The 19,591-nt window shown below is 44.3% G+C and overlaps 1 protein-coding gene across 2 annotated transcripts; it reads left to right on the forward strand.

Annotated features, from left to right (window-relative positions):
* The first annotated feature begins 636 nt into the window (after positions 1-636).
* Positions 637-17,171, forward strand: LOC133444548 (natterin-4-like). Of its 2 annotated transcripts, none has more exons than XM_061722387.1 (3): positions 637-910; positions 13,188-13,293; positions 15,510-17,171. In XM_061722387.1, the coding sequence occupies exons 2-3, from the start codon at positions 13,188-13,190 to the stop codon at positions 16,472-16,474; spliced, it is 1,071 nt and encodes a 356-aa protein (XP_061578371.1). In that variant the 5' UTR covers positions 637-910; the 3' UTR covers positions 16,475-17,171. The 2 variants fall into 2 exon arrangements, with proteins under 2 accessions (XP_061578371.1, XP_061578370.1); XM_061722386.1 differs by lacking the exon at positions 637-910 and adding an exon at positions 13,034-13,089.
* The last annotated feature ends 2,420 nt before the right edge of the window (positions 17,172-19,591 follow it).

The following is a 19,591-nucleotide window of genomic DNA, read 5'->3' on the forward strand; positions in this document are numbered from 1 at the left end:
ACAGGACGTGGCTGGAGCGCCTGGCGAAAAGAGGACCCGTCTCGCTGAAGAACAGAACGACGTATGCAGTGAGATCTATGTCAACGGTGAAAACCGTGTAGAGCCAGAGCAGCAAGCGATCTTCGCCTGGTAGGGGACAATCTGCACCAGGGAAAGGTCCCGGGAAGAGATCTGCACCAGGGAAAGGTCCCGGGAAGAGAGTCTCCTGGTAGGGGACAATCTGCACCAGGGAAAGGTCCCGGGAAGAGAGTCTCCTGGTAGGGGACAATCTGCACCAGGGAAAGGTCCCGGGAAGAGAGTCTCCCGTACTAAATCACCCCAACACCCCACTGGCTGCCCATACAGTCTTGGGTTCATTTTAAAATTCTTTTATTTGCTTTTAAATCCTTGAATGGTCTTGCCCCGCCGTACCTCTCTGAGCTCCTACACCCTTATTCCCCCAGTCGCTCTCTCAGGTCAGCTGATCAGCTGACCTACTGTAGTACTACAGTAGATCAGCTGATCAGCTGACCTGAGAGAGCCTAAAACTAATAGAAAGCTCAGAGGGGACCGCGCCTTCGCTGCTGCAGCTCCAAAACTTTGGAACAACCTGCCTCAGCAAATCAAACAGGCCTCCTCTCTGTCTGTTTTTAAATCTCTTCTTAAAACCCACCTTTTCTCCTTGGCTTTTAACACCTAGCAAGACAGTTGTGCTTATTTTATCCTTTTATTAGTATTTTATTCTTTTATCTTCTATTTTATCCTTTTTATTCACTTAACTTATGATTGTTTTATTTATGTGCCCTGTGCCTTATGGTGTGTTGTCTTTCATTTGCCTGTCCAGCACTTTGGACCATGTTGGTCCAAGGCTTTGCTCAGCTCCTTAACAAGGATTATTCTACCCATACTGGCATCACAACAACCACAACCTGTAAGTACTAAAGTAAGTTTCCTTAGAGTTTGGGGGATAGAAAAACCGTATCTGTTACTTAAACTGGTTTCTTATAATGTGAAGGGTGTCCCTAACCCGGTTAAAAGTAGTAAGACTATTGGCAAAATGAAAAAAGACGAGGTGGATATAATATTTCTCACAGAGAAATATTCTTTCAGCGTCCTATAAAACAGGACGTAGAAGACGGGTGTGGACACTGATGAGGGTAATTGTAGGAGACATTTATAGTGACTTTAGTTCAGGTTTGTTTGTCTTATTTATTTACGTAGTCTTTATGTATCCACTTGAGGGTGTGTTGCACTGGGTGTTAGTCACATGGTGTTTCAGGGAGGTAAATGTACAGGTGTGCTCACTAATTAAGACGGTGTGTGGAAGGTGGGGATCACACGGTTGTACCGTAGCCTACCATAGCATACCACCAGCACAGCACAACTTTATTTTAAAATCACAGCACAGGATCAGATGAATATACTGGCCTTATTGTATGGACAAAAGAGAAAAAATGAAAAAAAAACAGTTAAATTAATGTTCAGGAATGCCTCCCGACTGGACTTATTGTTTGGACATTTGTTTATTGGAGTGCTACACGTTGAGAACGTCCTATACATGAAACACCAAGGCCCACAGGCTCATGTTCAGTTTGGATAAGTAACCTTGGTCTGTATCTATTAAAAGAGGAGCTGCAACCACGAGTGGAACAAGCAGTCCAACAAGCTGCAATTTAGGCATACGATTATTCAACTTAAGCAGGCATTTTTATCTGCATTTATAGGGGAACTACTCATTGATATTGATGCCAATGGAGATTCCTGTTTGGCTTATTTTATTTTACAAATATAATGATCTTTCAGATATGAATTAATTCTTGGTGTTTACAAGTGGATTTTTGATTAATTTGTTTGTTTATTTTTACTAACTTTATTTTGCAGATTTTATGTTGAACGTCATTCTTTAGCGATAGCAGAGCTCAGTTGTATCTAGTTAAGCTATAAATGGGTATATTTATATCAGTGTATAAAGGTGTGAGGATGTTTTATTATTTATATTGATCTTTTGTTTTTTGTATAGAAATTAAATTAATTTTGATCATAATGAAATATAGTTTAAGGGTAGGATTGAATACGTTTTTACTTCTTCATACTCCTTTTCGAGCATGTTAACTCATTGACTGAGTACCGTCACCGTACCGTCACGTCACCGTACCCTCACCGTACCGTCACCGTACCGTCACCGTACCGTCACGTCACCGTACCCTCACCGTACCGTCACCGTACCGTCACCGTACCGTCACGTCACCGTACCCTCACCGTACCGTCACCGTACCGTAACCCAGCACAAACAAACTAGACCATTTTGGTTAATTTTGGACAAAGTCGGGGGGGCTGCGTGAACTTAGAATGACCTTTGAAATATAACGTGATATCTTAAAAACTAAAGCAGCACAAACAACATTTCTTTCTGCACAACCTAGCACTAAAGCAGCACAAACGATTGAGAATATTTCCACTGAGTTTCGTGTGGGGGGGGGGCAGCTTCACGCAGGTCTGAGTGCGGTGTGGTCCTTGTCCTCCTGAAGTCGACGATGATTTCCTTCGTCTTCTTGGTGTTAAGTGGTTGTCGCTGCACCAGCCAGTGCTTGGACTTCCTCCCTGTTTGGAGCCTCATCATCATCGCTGATCAGTCCAACTATGGTTGTGTCGTCAGCAAATTTGATGAGGGTGTTGGATCCGTGGGTGGCGACGCAGTCGTGGGTGTGTAGTGTGAACAGGACTGGACTGAGGACACAGCCCTGGGGAACACCAGTGTTGAGGGTGATGGTGGAGGATGTTGTGCAACTCAGGTAGCTAAGCTGATCAGTTATCGAAGGCTTATTAATAATTTTATTCAAGAATTATTAATAATTAATAAAGTCGACTGTTTATCAAATTGAATGACCAATATGATAAATAAAATCCTCGGGGCACCACTCCGGGCCTTAATCTGGAGAAATGATAACTAAACAGCAGAAAATCAGTCTCATATGATTTTAAGGTTTATGCCTAATACAGTAATTGAAGGGTGAAATTCGAGCACTGGCTCTGCTGAACAATCAGTTTGTGACCAAATCTTATATGAAACAACAACAACCACTCATTAAAAATCAATCAGAATTTATTTACATACGGGTATCAAAAGAGATGTAAATAAATACCCGAATAAATCTGATGGCACACGACATTATTATAAAACCATTAACTAACTAGAAAAACAACAATCAATAAACATGAAATGAAAGTTAAATGCATGGAAAAAAAAAGGAAATCAAAGCAAGAATAAACATGGTATCAACGAACATGTACGGTTCAAACGTGGCTGCAGTGTTTAAAGAAGCCGGGGCTCCTGTGGTCTTTTAAAGATGGCGGGACTGTAACCACGCCACGTGCACTTAGACCGGATGGTGATCCCGGTGTTTAAACCGTGATCAACTGGCGAAACAGCGCTTTAAACATGAATGACTAGCAGAAAGTGGTGACTACAAATTAATGACAACAGTCATGATAATGATGCTGATGTAATCTCAGCTCTGAACACAGATTTAGCTCTGTAACACTCTTAAGTTACTGATAACCCAGGTCTCACAATCTCACACACAGTTCTGAACACTCTTAAATCCTACTGATCAGTGCTCGTGAGCTCACGTCTCCTCTGGGATCCGGAATCGGGTGCCTGCGGGTTTTGTCGACTGGGTTCGCGGTCCTGCTGGGGTTTCGCAGTCAGGCTATCGCGTCCCGTCCCTTCCCCTGAAACGGATTAGATAGCGGCGGGGCCGCCTCGTGCCGGGCCGTGCTTCCGGACCAACGGACGCTCCCACGCATTCCTAGGCGCGGCGGAGGGACCGGTCTCTCCTGCCGTGCTTCCCTGCTCGCCGGTCGCCGACGCGCGGCCGTCCAGGCCCCGGGAAAGCTCACAACCGGGCGAGACGCCGGCCGTCCGTCCCGATTCCTGCGCGGTCAGCAGACAGGGGCTCGGAGCGAGAAGGGGGGGGGTTCAGTCGGAGCGATCAGTCGCAGCTGTGTCCCGATCTGATGCCGGGAGCTCGTGGGCATCAGAAGCTCGGATCTGCAGAAACTTAAAGAGGAACAGAGTTTAGTGAGAAATCGGAGCCTCCCGGGGCGGCTGCACTGTCGCGGGCCTTACACCTCCCCCCAGCCGGGGGGAGAAAAGGGGATGGGACCTTTGGCCCGGAGCCAGAAGGTCCAGCTCCGATGAAAGGTGGTGTGGAAGAGAGCAAAAGGGGAGAGAGGGATGCGGTGCCGCGGTCCGCGCCGTGGATCCTCGCTGATCCTCCGGCTGGAGCATGCCGCAGAACTCTCCTCTTACCCCCCCTTTGGGGGGGGAAAGGTCGTGGTCCCTTTGGCCCGGAGCCAAAAGGACGTGCTAACACACCGGTTGATGAAGGAAGAAGAGAGAGGACAGGGAGCAGCTGCAGAGTTTTGATCCTACGCGCGCTGCGGTGACGTCATCGGTGCCTCGTTTGTGATTGGATGTGCGCCGCTTGTAGGCGCCGCCCCCCCCACGCAAGGCATGCTGGGGGTTGTAGTTCATGGCAACGGCGGCCTGTTCAAAGAGGCACATTAAAGCGGGAAAGGGGGGTTCAAAGAAGCAGTACCATTTTGAAGCCTGGTTTTCGGGCTCCGCTGCGTCCGGCTCCCCCCCAGGGGGTGTCGTAAATCCCCAGGGAGTCTGTTTCCCTGGCAGAAACTTTCCTTGCTTGCTTTGATCTGTTTTGACCCCCCCCTCTAGGGGTCATAAACTTACTATCTCGAGCTAGGCAGTGGGGGTCGTAAACGGACTATCTCGGCCCGAGATCACCAGGAGGCACATTGCAGCCGATTTTCAGCTGAGCAGTTTCAAAGTTGAATATACACATTCACAAAATGTTCATACACATTTATAAGTCCAGAGTTCACATGGGCGACGCCCAACAAGGAGGTGGAGGTTCTGATCCATCCTGACATGCTGGGGTCTGTTAGTCAGGAAGTCCTGGATCCACAGACAGAGGGAGGTTAGTTGTTGACCAGTCGTCCGGGGCTGATAGAATCTAATGCCGAGCTGAAGTCAAACTTCATCGTGACGTTTGTCCTGGCTCTCAGAGTGGAGGGCGTTGGAGACGGTTATCTGTGGAGCTGTTGGACCTGTAGGTGAAGTTGGTCAAAGCCAGGTGGGATGTGGACCTTGACATGCTGCAACACACATTACTTCCTCCTCAGAATCAGAATCATCTTTATTGGCCAGGTTTGAACATTGTCCAACAAGGAATTTGACTCCGGTAATTTCGCTCTTTGGTATTAAAAATAAACAATAAAAACAAATGTGGAATTTCTATGATACAGAATAAACAGTATAAACATTTAAGGTGCAGCAGTTTGAGGTAGAGAGAGAAAAGAAAAGAAAAAGGGACAGTTCTGAATAAAAATAAACATAACCTATTTACAATTTTACAGGGCAATTATACAACAAAAATACAAAAAGATTATACAAATTATACAAAGAAATACATTATTTCCGGGGGCGCGGCCAGCTGCTGACCCCGCGCTCACCGTTTGTTTGTCTGTGTTTTAGGCTTGTTTTTTAATGTATATTTGAGCAGTTCCTCCATGAGATGTGATTGTCACTTGCTGAAAACTTTACTGCACTCTGCACTTTATCGACAACATGAAGATCGTTGTTTTGTGGATACTTTTTTACTTGTCGGCGTTTGTGCCGGGTAATTGCCTGACAAGCCGGCACAACCTCCTCACCTATACTCGAGATCACCTGCTCTCACTTCGTGCAATCGCTGGGGCTCCACCAGTCATTCTACCTGCGGATTGTGAGGAAGTCCGACGGCCAGTGAAATGGCAGGTGAGGAGGAAGAAAGAGAGGAAAAAACGAGGTTCTAGGGGAGGCGTACGGCACCGACTTTGGAGACGCCGCAGCAGATTCCCATTACCTGGCATCACTCTGTCCAATGTTCGCTCGGTAAGCAACAAACTTGATGAACTTGCATTAAGAGCCGAGCATGACTGTGAATTTAGACAGAGCAACCTCGTGTGTCTGACGGAAACATGGCTTAAAGACTATCATGAAACTCCAAGCCTGCCGGGGTACACCACCATAAGAGCTGACAGGAACGAGCGCAGCTCACGCAAATCCATCGGGGGGGGTCTGTGCTTGTTCGTGGATAACAGCTGGGCCACACATTACCGTATACGGGAGCAAGTGTGTACACCGGACTACAAGATATTAACTGTATCTTTTAGACCCTTCTACCTTCCGCGGGAGTTCGGCCAGATCACGGTTATCCTCGCATATGTGCCCGGGCTAAATGATGAAGCAGCAGGGGAGAGAATAGCAGAGAGCTATAATAATGCACTCGCGCGCTCTGCAGACCAGCCTGTCTTCGTCCTCGGGGATTTCAACTCCTGTAATCTGTCTGATTACCTGCCCACCCTTCAACAATATGTGGACTGTCCCACACGTTTGAATCGGATCCTAGACTGTTGCTATGGCAACATCCCCGACGCATTCAAAGCGACATGCAGACCGCCTCCCGGGAAATCTGACCACAATGTAATTCATCTTTTGCCTAAATATAAGGCTGTGGTCAAAAGAACTAAGCCAGTCACCAAAGAAATACAAGTGTGGTCCGTTAAAAGTAAAGAACAGCTCAGAGACTGTTTTGAGGACACAAATTGGGACATCTTCTTTGAATCCTGTCAGGATCTGGATGAAATCACGGACACTATCACATCCTATATTAAATTCTGTGAGGACTATGTGGTGGAAACAAAGACCGTGAAAATATTCCCAAATAATAAATCCTGGGTTTCTAAACAACTGAAAACCTGTCTTAACGAAAGGAAGGTTGCTTTTTGTTCTGGTAATCTGGAATTAATGCAGGAAAAAAGAAGACAGCTGAGAGGAAATATATTTAAGGCAAAAATTGAGTACAAAAATAAAATTGAGAGCAAATATTTTAGTGGTAATATAAAGCAGGCCTGGGAAGGCCTAAACACCTTAATGGGAAAAAACAATAAAAAAGGTGATAGTCTTGTTTGCAATAGCCAAGGTTTTGTCAATGAATTGAACAGTTTTTTCTGTAGATTTGATACTGTAAATGACAAGTCTGATTGTGATAAGATCTGCAAATATCTCCCTGTAAGATCACCGACTGTAGTTACAGAAGACGCTGTGGCTAAAAGTCTCTCTAAATTGAGGCCAAACAAGGCCACTGGCCCAGATGGTCTGCGTGCCCGTTTACTCAAAGACTGTGCTCCCCAGCTAAAAGGAGTCCTCACTAGGTTGTTTAACTTCCTCTTAGTCACAGGAACACCAAAATCTTGGAAATGTTCAATAATAAGACCCATACCAAAAAAGCCAGGTGCAAGCAAGCCTGAAGATTTCCGGCCAATTGCTATAACCTCCATTCTGTGTAAAACCATGGAGAGAGTTTTGGTTGATTCCCTGACCACCACAGTGGCTAGTGTATTAGATCCGCTTCAGTTCGCTTATAAAAGTGACAGAGGTACAGATGATGCTGTGCTGACTCTGCTAGATTCAGTCTCAAAGCAGCTTGCACTTCCTAAAGGATATGCCAGGGTCCTATTTGTAGACTTCAGTGCAGCCTTTAATTCTATGAAGCTACATATTCTCCTGGAAAGGCTGGCTGATCTAAATATTGATAAAGGGCTGATTCTTTGGATCAGAGATTTTCTTTCCTGCCGCCCTCAAAGGGTCTGTGTAAATGGCTCTCAGTCAGAAGTGCTTACTATAAGCACTGGCTGCCCACAAGGCAGTGTTCTTTCACCCTTGCTTTTTTCTCTTTTTACTAATGAATTTGCACTAAATGAAAGGACCTTTAAATTGATCAAATACGCAGACGACATGGCCTTAGTTGGTCTGCTGCAGAGAACAGATCCCTCTGGTGAGGCTTTCTATCTTAGCCATATTAATGCCCTTGAAGCTTGGTGTCAAAAAAGCCAGCTAGTGATCAATGTGTCCAAAACAAAGGAGCTGCTTCTTTGCACTAAGCAGGATCTGACATTGAAGCCAGTTACACTGCATGGTCAACCTGTTGAAACAGTGGAAACTTTTAAATATCTTGGCACAGTTCTTGATTGTCAGGTGAGTTTTATTGAAAACACAGTTTTTATTTTTAAGAAATGCTCTCAGAGACTCAATCTCCTTAGAAGATTGAGCTGTCTTGGTGTTAGCCCAAAAATCTTGGAGCTTGTGTACACAACACACATTGAGAGTGTCCTAACTTTTCATATCTCTGCTTGGTTTGGTCACTTGAACGTTAAGTGCAAGAACAAACTAAACAGGATTGTGACAATGGCGAGCAAAATTGTGGGAAAACCCCTTAAGCCACTTAGCCACCTTTACAGTGAAAGGACAAGGAGAAAGGCCGGGAGAATTGTGGCAGACAGCTCTCATCCTCTTTCTAGACACTTTGAACTTATGAAGTCTGGGAGGCGCTACAGAGTTCCTCTGGCCAAAGGCGCCTTCAGAAAATCTTTTATTCCCAATGCAATCAGTTTTCTTAACTCTAAAAAGTGACCAATCCACAGACTCTGATGAACTGTATAATTTCTACTTCTTATTTCTATTTTTATTCTTATTTATCTTTTTACTTATATGTTAATTGTACCTCTGTTGTTCTTATGTAATCATGTATGTATGTTGTTGTCCTAGAGCTGTCTGTTTTTTAGAGATGTTTGTTTTTTGGTGAGCCAAAGACAATTTTCCACCCCTGGTGGACAATAAAGATGTATTCTATTCTATTCTATTCTATTCTACACAGTGAGGGGCAGCTGAGTGAGGCAGACATGGTTATCAAGGAAGGTGCTAGATGATTTTTGCACGTGTTTGGTTTCTCTGAGACTGTTATTTGTGAGAGTTCATCAGAGCAACCGCTGGGGGAAGAAACTGTCCCTGTGTCTGGAGGTTCTGGCGCACAGAGCTCTGTAGACCTGGTCCTGGTCCTGATCCTGGTCCTGGTCCTGGTCCTGGTCCTGGTCCTGGACCTGATCCTGGTCCTGGTCAACAAAGCTCTGTAGCGCCGTCCAGAGGGGAGGAGTTGGAACAGGCGGTGTCCCGGGTGTGAGGGGTCTGCAGAGATTCAACCTGCCCGTTTCCTGGTCCTGGACCGGTACAGGTCGTCGATAGATGGGAGGTTAGTCCCAACTATCCTCTCTGCAGTCCTGATAGTCCGTTGCAGTCTGTGCCTGATCCAAACCAGACAGTGATGGAGGAGCAGAGAACAGACTGTATGATGGCAGTGTAAAAGGTGATCAGCAGCTGAACTTCCTGAGCTGCCGCAGGAAGTACAACCTCTGCTGAGTTTCTTCCTGACGGAACTGATGTGGTTGGACCACTTCAGGTCCCGGGAGATGGTGGACCCCAGGAACCTGAAGGAGTCTGTGGTGGATCCAGGAACCTGAAGGAGTCTGTGGTGGATCCAGGAACCTGAAGGAGTCTGTGGTGGATCCAGGAACCTGAAGGAGTCTGTGGTGGATCCAGGAACCTGAAGGAGTCTGTGGTGGATCCAGGAACCTGAAGGAGTCTGTGGTGGATCCAGGAACCTGAAGGAGTCTGTGGTGGATGCAGGAACCTGAAGGAGTCTGTGGTGGATCCAGGAACCTGAAGGAGTCTGTGGTGGATCCAGGAACCTGAAGGAGTCTGTGTTGATCCAGGAACCTGAAGGAGTCTGTGGTGGAGACATTGCTGTTGAGGATGGTGAGGGGGTGGGGGGGTGAGGGGGTGGGGGGTGAGGATGGTGAGGGGGGGGGGGTGGCGGTGGGTTTTTCCTGAAGTCCACCATCATCTCCACAGTCTTGAGCGGGTTCAGCTCCAGGTGGTTCCGACCGCACCAGTGGACCAGCTGTTCCACCTCCCGTCTGTACGCGGACTCGTCACCCTCCCGGATCAGGCCGATGACGGTGGTGTCGTCCGCTACTTCAGGAGCTTCACAGACGAGTTTCTCCAGGTCTGTTATCTGGTCGGCTTCAGCCACACACGCGTTCGGTGGGATGTAGACGCCGACCAGAACAAAGGATGAAAACTCCTGCGGTGAATAAAAAGGTTTACAGTTCACAAAGAGTGTTTCTAAGTGAGGACTGCAAGAGTCTTTTAGCACTGAGACATCCGTACACCAACCTTCGTTAATATAGAAGCAGATCCCGCCACCTTTTTTCTTCCCTGAGAGTTCCCTGCTGCGATCCGCCCGGATGAGTTGGAATCCCGGCAGCCGTATTGCGCTGTCCGGGATCAGATCACTGAGCCAGGTTTCAGTGAAGCAAACGGCGGCAGATCTGCTGAAATCCCGGTTCTTTGTGATGAGTAGAAGAAGTTCATCTATTTTATTTGTGAGGGAGCGGACGTTCCCCAGGTGGATGGAAGGGAGCGGGGTTCGGAAAGGGCAGCAGAAAACAGGAAAAATACACAGAAAGCTGAAAAAAATCAGAGAGCGAAACACCGAGGCGACCATAGGCGGCGCCGTCTTGAAAGTTAACATAATGATCTAATAAATGGTGACGACATTCTTCAAAAACAGGGTTTTATTGATACAACATGCATTTATAGTTCCAGCTATTGGAGACACGATGAACATATAAATATTTCTAATATGACAAAATGAGTTTATAAAAATGAGAAAAAAAATCACAAGCTGCTCATTAAAAATATAATTTTGAATAATTAAGAAATGAATGACTGTATTTGTCCAAGATTGTAAGCTGTTTGTTTGTTTGTGTGTTTGTTTGTGTGTGTCACTAAAACAGTGGGAATCAGAAGCCTCTAGGCCTCAGTCTTAGTTCTGCTTTAATATAACTGTTTTGCAGCATCCGCTGTTTCTGGTTTAAACTGTGCACGTTCACGGGAAACAACACGGGAAACTAGACGCTCCCGCTCCAGGATCAATAACATTGATTTTCCGTCAAAAAAGACCAAAAGATAAAAAGAAAAGCTCCAAGAGCTTTTATTTCAAAATAACGTTTTATTTTTTTTCCACGCAAAGTTAAAAAAGAAAATCAGAAATTTGTCATTTAAAAAAACGGTAAAACTCTTCAGAAATGATGTTATTGTAGAAACTTGAGAGATTCCACAATAAAACACCACCTACGTCGACTTTAGTATTTAATCTTATCTCAGAATTTACTCACCCGGATTTCCTTCCGTCGTGTTGCAACTCTAGAAATGGAAAGAAGCACAACCAGTTCTAACTTGTGGCCGTTGAGAGTCCCTGTTTATCCAGAAAAACCAGTTCCAGACACCGACTCAGATCACAAGCAGCAAAAAGTAAATGGTTGAAAACCAGAAACGATACAAATGCATCTTAATGCAAAAAGTGAGACTAAAGACATTTCATTGATTAGTGTTTGATAAAAACAGGGAATCATTTTATAAAACCAAATACAAGTTTAAGGGACATGCAGAGACCTTTGGAGGGGCAGGTGCTGAAAGTTAAAAAGGGACACATGCAGTGGCGTAGCCACGGGTGTGCCAGGGTGTTTGTTTTTGGTATAGTCTTACTAACATGTTGTATTCTAAATCTATAGGCTATTAGTATGTAATCATGATGTTCAAAATAATTCAAAATAAAAAATCTTATTTTTGCATGTAAAACCAGGCGATGTGTCGCGGCAGCTGGACTGTTAAACCTAAAGTATGGTTCCGCGTTAAATCGACGGCGTAGCCTACGGCGTAGGGTACGCAGCGACGCACAACGTACGTACGCGTACCCTACGGCGTAGGCTCTGCGTCGGAGCCGTCAGAGCCGTCAGAGCGACGACGCTCACAGAGACTGAGGAGCCTCTCGTTGCTCATGTTTGAAAAAGATTTGAAATGTGCATTTTCTGTACCTAACAGCGTTTGTGTGTAATGTATATTATTTATAACAGCAGCACGTCATTATAGGCGCCCCTCTGCTCCTTCACCCCCCTCTCTCCTACCCGACACACACTAGTATGAGCTGCAGCTCCGATGCGCGCCCCCTCGGGCACGCGCTGGAGCACCAGTGTTACTTTATGGAGAGGTAGAAGAAAAGAAGAGTGGAAGAGAGAGAAAGAATCGAGTGATTGACTGCTCCTTGCAGAAAGAAACTTGCCACTGAGGCGACTATTTGGCTTAAGGTTGGCCTGATGGTTTTATAATAAAACCATCAGGTTTTATATGGTTTTATAATAAAACCATCAGGTTTTATATGGTTTTATAATAAAACCATCAGGTTTTATATGGTTTTATAATAAAACCATCAGGTTATATATGGTTTTATAATAAAACCATCAGGTTTTATAATAAAACCATCGGGCCAACCTTAAGCCAAATATTTGTGTTCTGCCTCTGGTTAAATAGCTTTGTTGATCATGGGTAATGTGGATACGTTATGGCTCTGAGTGCATGAGTGTTATATTTCACTATGTTTGCTTCATTGGTGTGTGTGTGGTTGTTTTTTTTTTTTTTTTTTTTTTTAGGACATGCATAAGTGTGGTTATTATATTACTTATTATTATATTATATATATATATTATACTTATTATATATTGAGAGCACACACAACATGTGGATATGTTTTGCACTGTTAATAATGTTGGATATACATGCGTTTGAATGTTTGTGGAGGTGGAACGTATAGTTTTGTTGAAAATAAATTTGGCACACCCAGTCTTTGCTGGTGCACACCCAAAGTCTCTTTTCTGGCTACGCCACTGGACACATGGAATACGACTTTAACACTTTCCAACAATAACTTTGTTACATTTGTTACTTCGTTACATTACAATACAAAACACTGTTGTGTTATTGTAATACCTGCTCTGAACTTCTTAAACCTTGAAGTGTCAATCTCCTGCAGACCTGCAAAGTGCGGGGCAGGTCACGTGACGAGGGCATTCCAAGGAGGGGGATGTTCATCATATCATTTTATTTAGCTGAATTATTATCAATTGTTGGATGATATTGGTGAATGGGTCCACACTTGTAAATTGAGGGTTTTTTTTAAAGACCTTTGTATGAAAAAAAGGCCTTTGACAGAAGAGCCCTTTGGGCATCTGAGCAAAGGGGGCGGGTGCAAAGCCGTTATAAAAACATGCAGGAGACACGAGGAGGATTCACTGGAGAGTGACGGGATGGCAAAGGTGAGTCCTGCTCGGTCTCTCTTCTTTTTTCAGCCTTTAACCGACTAAGATTTTCTGAGCAGGTTTAAAGCAGATGTTGACTCGTGTCTCACCTCCAGATGACGCCGTCGGTGCTGCTGCTGTCGGCTCTGCTGGCTCTGTCCTCCGCCAGCCTGCCGGACATCGTGAAGAGGAACGTCGTGAAGAGGAGCGTCGACTCAGAAGGTCAACACAGACACAACCAGCAGAGTTGTGAAAGTTCTTACTTCTCATGAACTAGTTCAAAGTTCAGTTCACATAGTTTAAAAATAAACAGTTCACGTTCATAGTTCACCATTTTCATTTTGAACTAGTTCAAATTCAGTTCATACCGTATACCAGTGGTCTCCAACCCTGGTCCTCAGGACCCTGTCCTGCATGTTTTAGATATTTCCCCTCAGAACTGATACAAATGACTGTCATTAACAGACTTATGCAGACCTGGATGACAAGCTGATGACGACCATTAATTAGAATCAGGTGTGATGATGCAAGGAAACGTCTAGAACATAAAGGACAGGGGTCCTGAGGACCAGGGTTGGAGACCCTGCTCTAAACTATCATGTATTGTTCTAGTGACTTCTCCACTTTCCTCAGGCTGTAAATCTCCAACAATGTAGTCCATTATCAGTAGGGATGGGAATTGATAAGATTTTTTCGATTCCGATTCTCTTATCGATTCTGCTTATCGATTCGATTCTTTATCGATTCTCTTATCGATTCTCATTTGGAAAAAAGGAGAAGAAACAATTTTAGTATCAACTTTGTTTTTAATAAAACAAAGTTGATACTAAAATTGTTTCTTTGTTTCAATTTCTTTGTTTCTCTGACCTTTTTTGTTCAAAGATATAAAACTTTTATATCTTTGAACAAAAAAAATAGTCCCCACAAAATGATTCGTAATATACAGTAAAATATGTATTTAATATAAAATAATAATAATAAAATAAATATTCTTCTGTAGAAATTAACTAAATACAACACATTATTTTGTAGCAATTACACAAGAATGTCCAGTAACATGTTCAACACCACAAACTTAGTCACTGCTGGTGACATTCATCTATTCTGGCCTGATTCTCTTCCCTGCTGATGAAAGGAGAAGCTAGCGGTAAATGCTCTTTAACTTCTCCATAGATGAGCTGACAAGCTGCAGCTGTGTCAGGAGCTCTGCTGTCCGCCGGAGCGCAGCTCTTCTAAAGCATGAATTATGGTCCCGCGTTAAATCGACGCAGAGCCTACGCCGTAGGGTACGCGGCGACGCGCACCGTACGGTGCGTGTCGCCGCGTACCCTACGCCGTAGGCTCTGCGTTGGTGTAACGCGGAACCATAAATCAGCCTTACCACATGCAGGCTGACTCTGCGCTCCCAGCGGATCAGCCGGCCGAGTCCTGACAGTTTCCCCCCTCTGAAATGTCCACATTGCAAGAATTGTCGACCTGTTGTCATCCGTTTTGCTAAAATGTAACCAAACTTTCGAGCGTTTATGCTGCTTTGTCCCCGTGTTTTCCTGCTGGGCGCGAATGCGCACGTGGCGCAACGTGTTTGGTGACGTCATTCGCGCCGACTGGAATCGATAAGGGAATCGTTTGGTCAAAAAGGCAAACGATTCCAAGGAATTGACACTGGAATTGACACTGGGAACCGGTTCTCAACAAGAACCGGTTCTCGATTCCCATCCCTAATTATCAGTGTTTCTACCTGTTGCAGGTAAATCCTCCCCCTGAAGGAGCAGCAGTGGGACTGGGCTCGTTCGGGGCTGTTGGGTCTTCTTGGTCTTTCCTGATCACTTTGTTTGATTATCAAGGACTTGCAGATATTTTCTCACACGGATGCTTTAACTCCACATGACGTTTCAAATGTGAAGTTGACGAGGCAGACGCTCAGACTTGTTTTCTCAGCGCAGGTGGGCATAGTTTGCACAGAAAGGTTAGATTTCTACCGTCTGACTCTTTGGGAGACGATGTGTAAAATTCCTGCAGATAATGGTAAGCAGATCATCATCTTACGCTGCGTCTGCAACGTCTCTCTCTCCACTGGTCATGTAAAGATGCACCGGGCTCGGGCCGCCATTGCCATGGAGACGGTGCCCCGTTTTATGATAGTGGGCACTGCATTGTGGGTAATGTGTGAAGTCGTCGTCTCGTGGAGTATTTTAAATGTGGTGAAATATATTCTGTAATAATTGGACCTAAACAGTGAAGCTGAAACTCACATAATCTGAAAAGTTCAAATTCTGATCTGCAGAATGAACAAGTTCACGTTCAAGTTCTTTATTTGCAAATATGTTGCGTTCAGTTCAACGTTCTCACAGAAATGAACGTGTTCAATGAACTCGTTCATTTGAACTCCTTCATGCACAACACTGACCAGAAGTTATCTTTTCCTCTCTGGATTTCAGGAGACCTGGAGTGGCTGACGTGGACTGGCGGGCTGCCCAACGGCGCCGTGTCCATCTACAACGACAACACTCACCGCAGAGACTACGTCTGCAAGGCTGGCTGTGAGGCTGGCTGTGAGGCTGGCTTCTACAGCCCAGACCTGGGCTCTTACTGCCGCTACCCCTATGGAGGCCACGAGTACAAAGCCACCATGTTCCAGATCCTGGCCAACAAGGACAACATTGAGTTCCTGGAGTGGAAAAAAAGTTCCCACGGCTGGGTGCCGAAGGACTCGATCCAGACCTGCCCGGGCGTCGACATCTACGTCGCAAAGAACAAGTACGGCCTTGGGAAGGTGCATCGCCGCCACGGGTCGTTCTTCTTGCCCTTGAAAGGTAAAGAGCACCGGTACAGGTCCTACGAGGTCCTGGTCATAAACAGGGACTACTACGCCCAGAAAATCAGCAACGTCAAGTATGCCATCAACAACGCTGCCATTTTCCGCCACCCGCCCGAGACCATGACCAACTCCAGCACCACCAACAACGCGTGCAGGGCGGTGGTGAAGACGGTCACCCTCTCCAAGACCTCGCGGGTGGAGAGAACCTGGAACATCGGCCACTCCACCAAGCTGGGCATCACCACCACTATCACCGCTGAGATCCCCTTCACCGTCTCGGTGGGCGTCGAGCTCACAGCTGAGAAGACGATGGAGTCCTCCCGGGGAACCACCATGGTCGACCAGCTCAGCCGCTCTTTGACCGTGGAGCTCACCGTCCCACCCAACCATTCCTGCAACGTCCGCATGGAGGGACGCAAGATGACGGCCGACATCCCCTACACGGCCCGCCTCAGCCGGACCTACCGCGGCGGCAAGACCCGGTGGACGTCCATCTCGGGGACGTACAAAGGAGTCCAGATGGGGGAGGTCCGGGCCGTGGTGGACCCCTGTGAGCCCGTGGCCGGCGCCAAACCTTGCCCCTGAAAGATTGATGGAGGATGGACCAGAACGTTTCTGCATCTTTGAATATCAAAGTAAATTACATCACAATAAATAAAGATGCTGCGCGTTGTGGAACATATAACCTGCTATATTAACCTGCCATAATAACTTGCTTACATTAATGCTATGAAAATCTGCTTTAGCTAGAATGTAGACTTACAGAGACATATTAGGAAATTATATTTGACCTCTGGTTAATGTGGGAATATAATGGGACTATAATCATAAACAATTATTGCAAAGCTTAATCAATTATTGCAAAGCATAAACAATTATTGCAAAGCATAGTGCAGAGTGCAGACTTCTGCAAGAAGGGCGAGGGCCGGATATGTGTGCGTGGCATGAATAGGTGTGTGCAGAGTTCAAGTATCGGGGTGCAAGGAAGTTCAGCTGGGTGAAAAGTGCAGCACACTCAAAGATAAACAACAGCCCCATATTTGGAGTGAAGACCTGTCTGAACAGGAAAAGCAGAAGTGAGATCAGACAGACAGAAGTGTGAAAAAGAGGAAATGCTTTGTAACTAATGAAACCATGTTCGTGTGTATGCAGGTCAAATGACCAAAATAACCATGTTTGTGCGCTTCAATAAATACAGCCTGCTTATAGCAGAGCGGCAGAGTTTCAGCAGAACGGAGACCGACCACGGGCTCTGTAAAGCTGGGCTCTCCCTTTGCAAAGGCGAACAAAAGAAAGCGTGCGCTGAGTGCTTATTTCCCAACCGCTTAAACCTTCACTTGCGGCCTTCCTCCTGACCCAAATCCAGACCTGGGGAAGTCTGGGCGACTTCAACAGCGCCAACCAGCGTATGTTTGGGCTTTGAATGTTGAATTAACTTCCTTTTTCACTTTACTACTTTTATGTATTAAGTATTAAAAAACAGACACACACATACTACCGCAGAATGTCACTAATATTTACCCCATGCTTTACTTATTTACACTCATCTACAAACAATTCCTGATCATTTTATGATGAACTTTATAGTTCATTAGAAAAAATACTTTTGCCCCTTTATACTTTTGAGGTACACAAGTAACACTTCTCTGGGCACTTCTCTTCCACTTTTACTACTAAACAAGCTAAAGTCTAAGCATTCATCACAAAGTTAATGGTTTTACTGTTTTATCAATATAGAATTATAACTTATAACTTATTATATACTGGTGACTTACTACTTACTCGGAAAATTAAAGAAAAAAAATACCCAAAAAGAATAAAATAAATTATGAAATCGGGGTTTAATTATAAAAAGCTTTCCTATGAACACACATTATATATTTTGTACATTGTTAAGGTGGATAAATATTTGGATTTCTCCAAATAACTATGAGTAAAGACGTCTAAATACTATGAGACTAGAAAAACCTTTTGCTTTTTCAAAACACCAGAATAGATTAAAAAAAAATAAACTGAAATGTGATTAAAGTTTAGACTATAAGCTTTAATTTAAAAGGTTTCAGTGAAGTAAGGTTTTTACCATTTAGGAATGATCTGAAAGATCCTTAGTGTTCGCTTGTCTGGTGCACCATAAGAAAACCAGTGAAATAGAATCAAAGTTAATACAAGCTTTTATTATTTCATGCACAATGTTTTCCGGCTGAAGGTTCACTTCTCTCAAACCATATAGGCAGGAGAGGAATGCACAGTGGTCATCGATTCAGTCGTATTTATAGTGAACAAGGAAGTGTTTGGTACGTCAAAGGTGTGAATGTTGACCACCATCTGTGGAGCCAGCTGCGGAGAACGACACCCAAACATCTCACACCCCCAGCCCCACATCTCTTTTGATTGCCTCCCACCTGAGGTGTCATGGACCCAAGACAACCAAAACTATAAGAAAAACAGGATGGGACCCATGAGTTTTAAAACATCTGTTTCTCCTTGTTGTCTTCACCCAAAAGAAGATAACTCAGCCAAACAGTCTTAACAGTCTAGTCATAAAACAGGAGGTAATCCTGCCGCGAGAGCAACCACCAGTGCAGAATCCCCTAGAAAAAAAACCCTTCAAACTCTTAAACAATTTACTGAAATTCTAAAAATGTCCACTCAAAACATGATTAATTCATGTTTTTCAAATCAAATGTGTAAAAATGTCCACTGATATATATGTTTTTCTGTATCCCCCCTTTTTATATAAAATAAATCAACCTGCTTAGCTGTATATCCAAACAAAACCTAGAGTATAACTGAAGATAACCAATTTAAACTTCAACCCAAAATATTCGTATACATATGAATCTGAAAGATAAAGAGTCCTAATCTTGTAATATTACACATGACCACCACATGTAAAGATACAAGCAGAACCATAAGAGAAAACCCACCAAATATCAAAAACCATACATATAGATTTATTATACAAATACATTCAACAGTAATCATAAACTTAAAGCTGTATAAGTTTGAATATTTGTATTGTAAACAATTGTGCATCTCATGATAGATGAGCATTTAACAATTAAGAACAAATAAACCAAGTAAAACCAGTATAACCATGTGTCAAGTCCGTTATACATCCCAGTTACAAATGAGGAAATCCAGGTGTCCAGGTTAAGGCAACCAAAAACCACTGTTCTTTTGGAGACGAAGGAACCAAGGAACATGTGCAGCCAGCAGCACACCCACTCTGTAATTTCCTGCAGATCGGTGTGCTGGATCCAGATGATGAGTTGTTGAGTTGTTCTCCGATGACTCCCAAGTTTCCGCTGTCTCATCCAAGTAGCCTCCAGGCCCCGGATAGACCACTATCCGGGGCCTGGAGGCTACTACTACTACTACTAACCACTACTTCTAAAACATTTATACTAAAATCAAAATACATATACTGAATGATATTCTATTATCACAATATTTCTATTAAAGCATGCATATATTCTAAATGCCCTACAAGATAAAACCTCAACCATAAACTCCCATGTTTCTTTTGGTCTTTTGGTCTAAAAAGAAAAAAAGATCATGCACTTCTTCCAATTCAAACTCCATTGAGTCAGAAGAAGGTAACAAGGGAACAGTCTCAGATTTAATCTGAGCCATCTGAGAGAATGGAGGCTGTTGTAATTATACCATCTAAAACTGGGGATTATTTCTCTAGTTAGCCAC

The sequence above is a fragment of the Cololabis saira genome, chromosome 5 (genome assembly GCF_033807715.1).
Source record: "Cololabis saira isolate AMF1-May2022 chromosome 5, fColSai1.1, whole genome shotgun sequence".
NCBI lineage: Eukaryota > Metazoa > Chordata > Actinopteri > Beloniformes > Belonidae > Cololabis > Cololabis saira.

Excerpts from the sequence above, each read along its gene's own strand:
- LOC133444548 (XM_061722386.1), top strand. Across the intron at positions 13,294-15,509 it reads GAGGAGCGTCGACTCAGAAG|GAGACCTGGAGTGGCTGACG; the intron begins GTCAACACAGAC and ends TCTGGATTTCAG.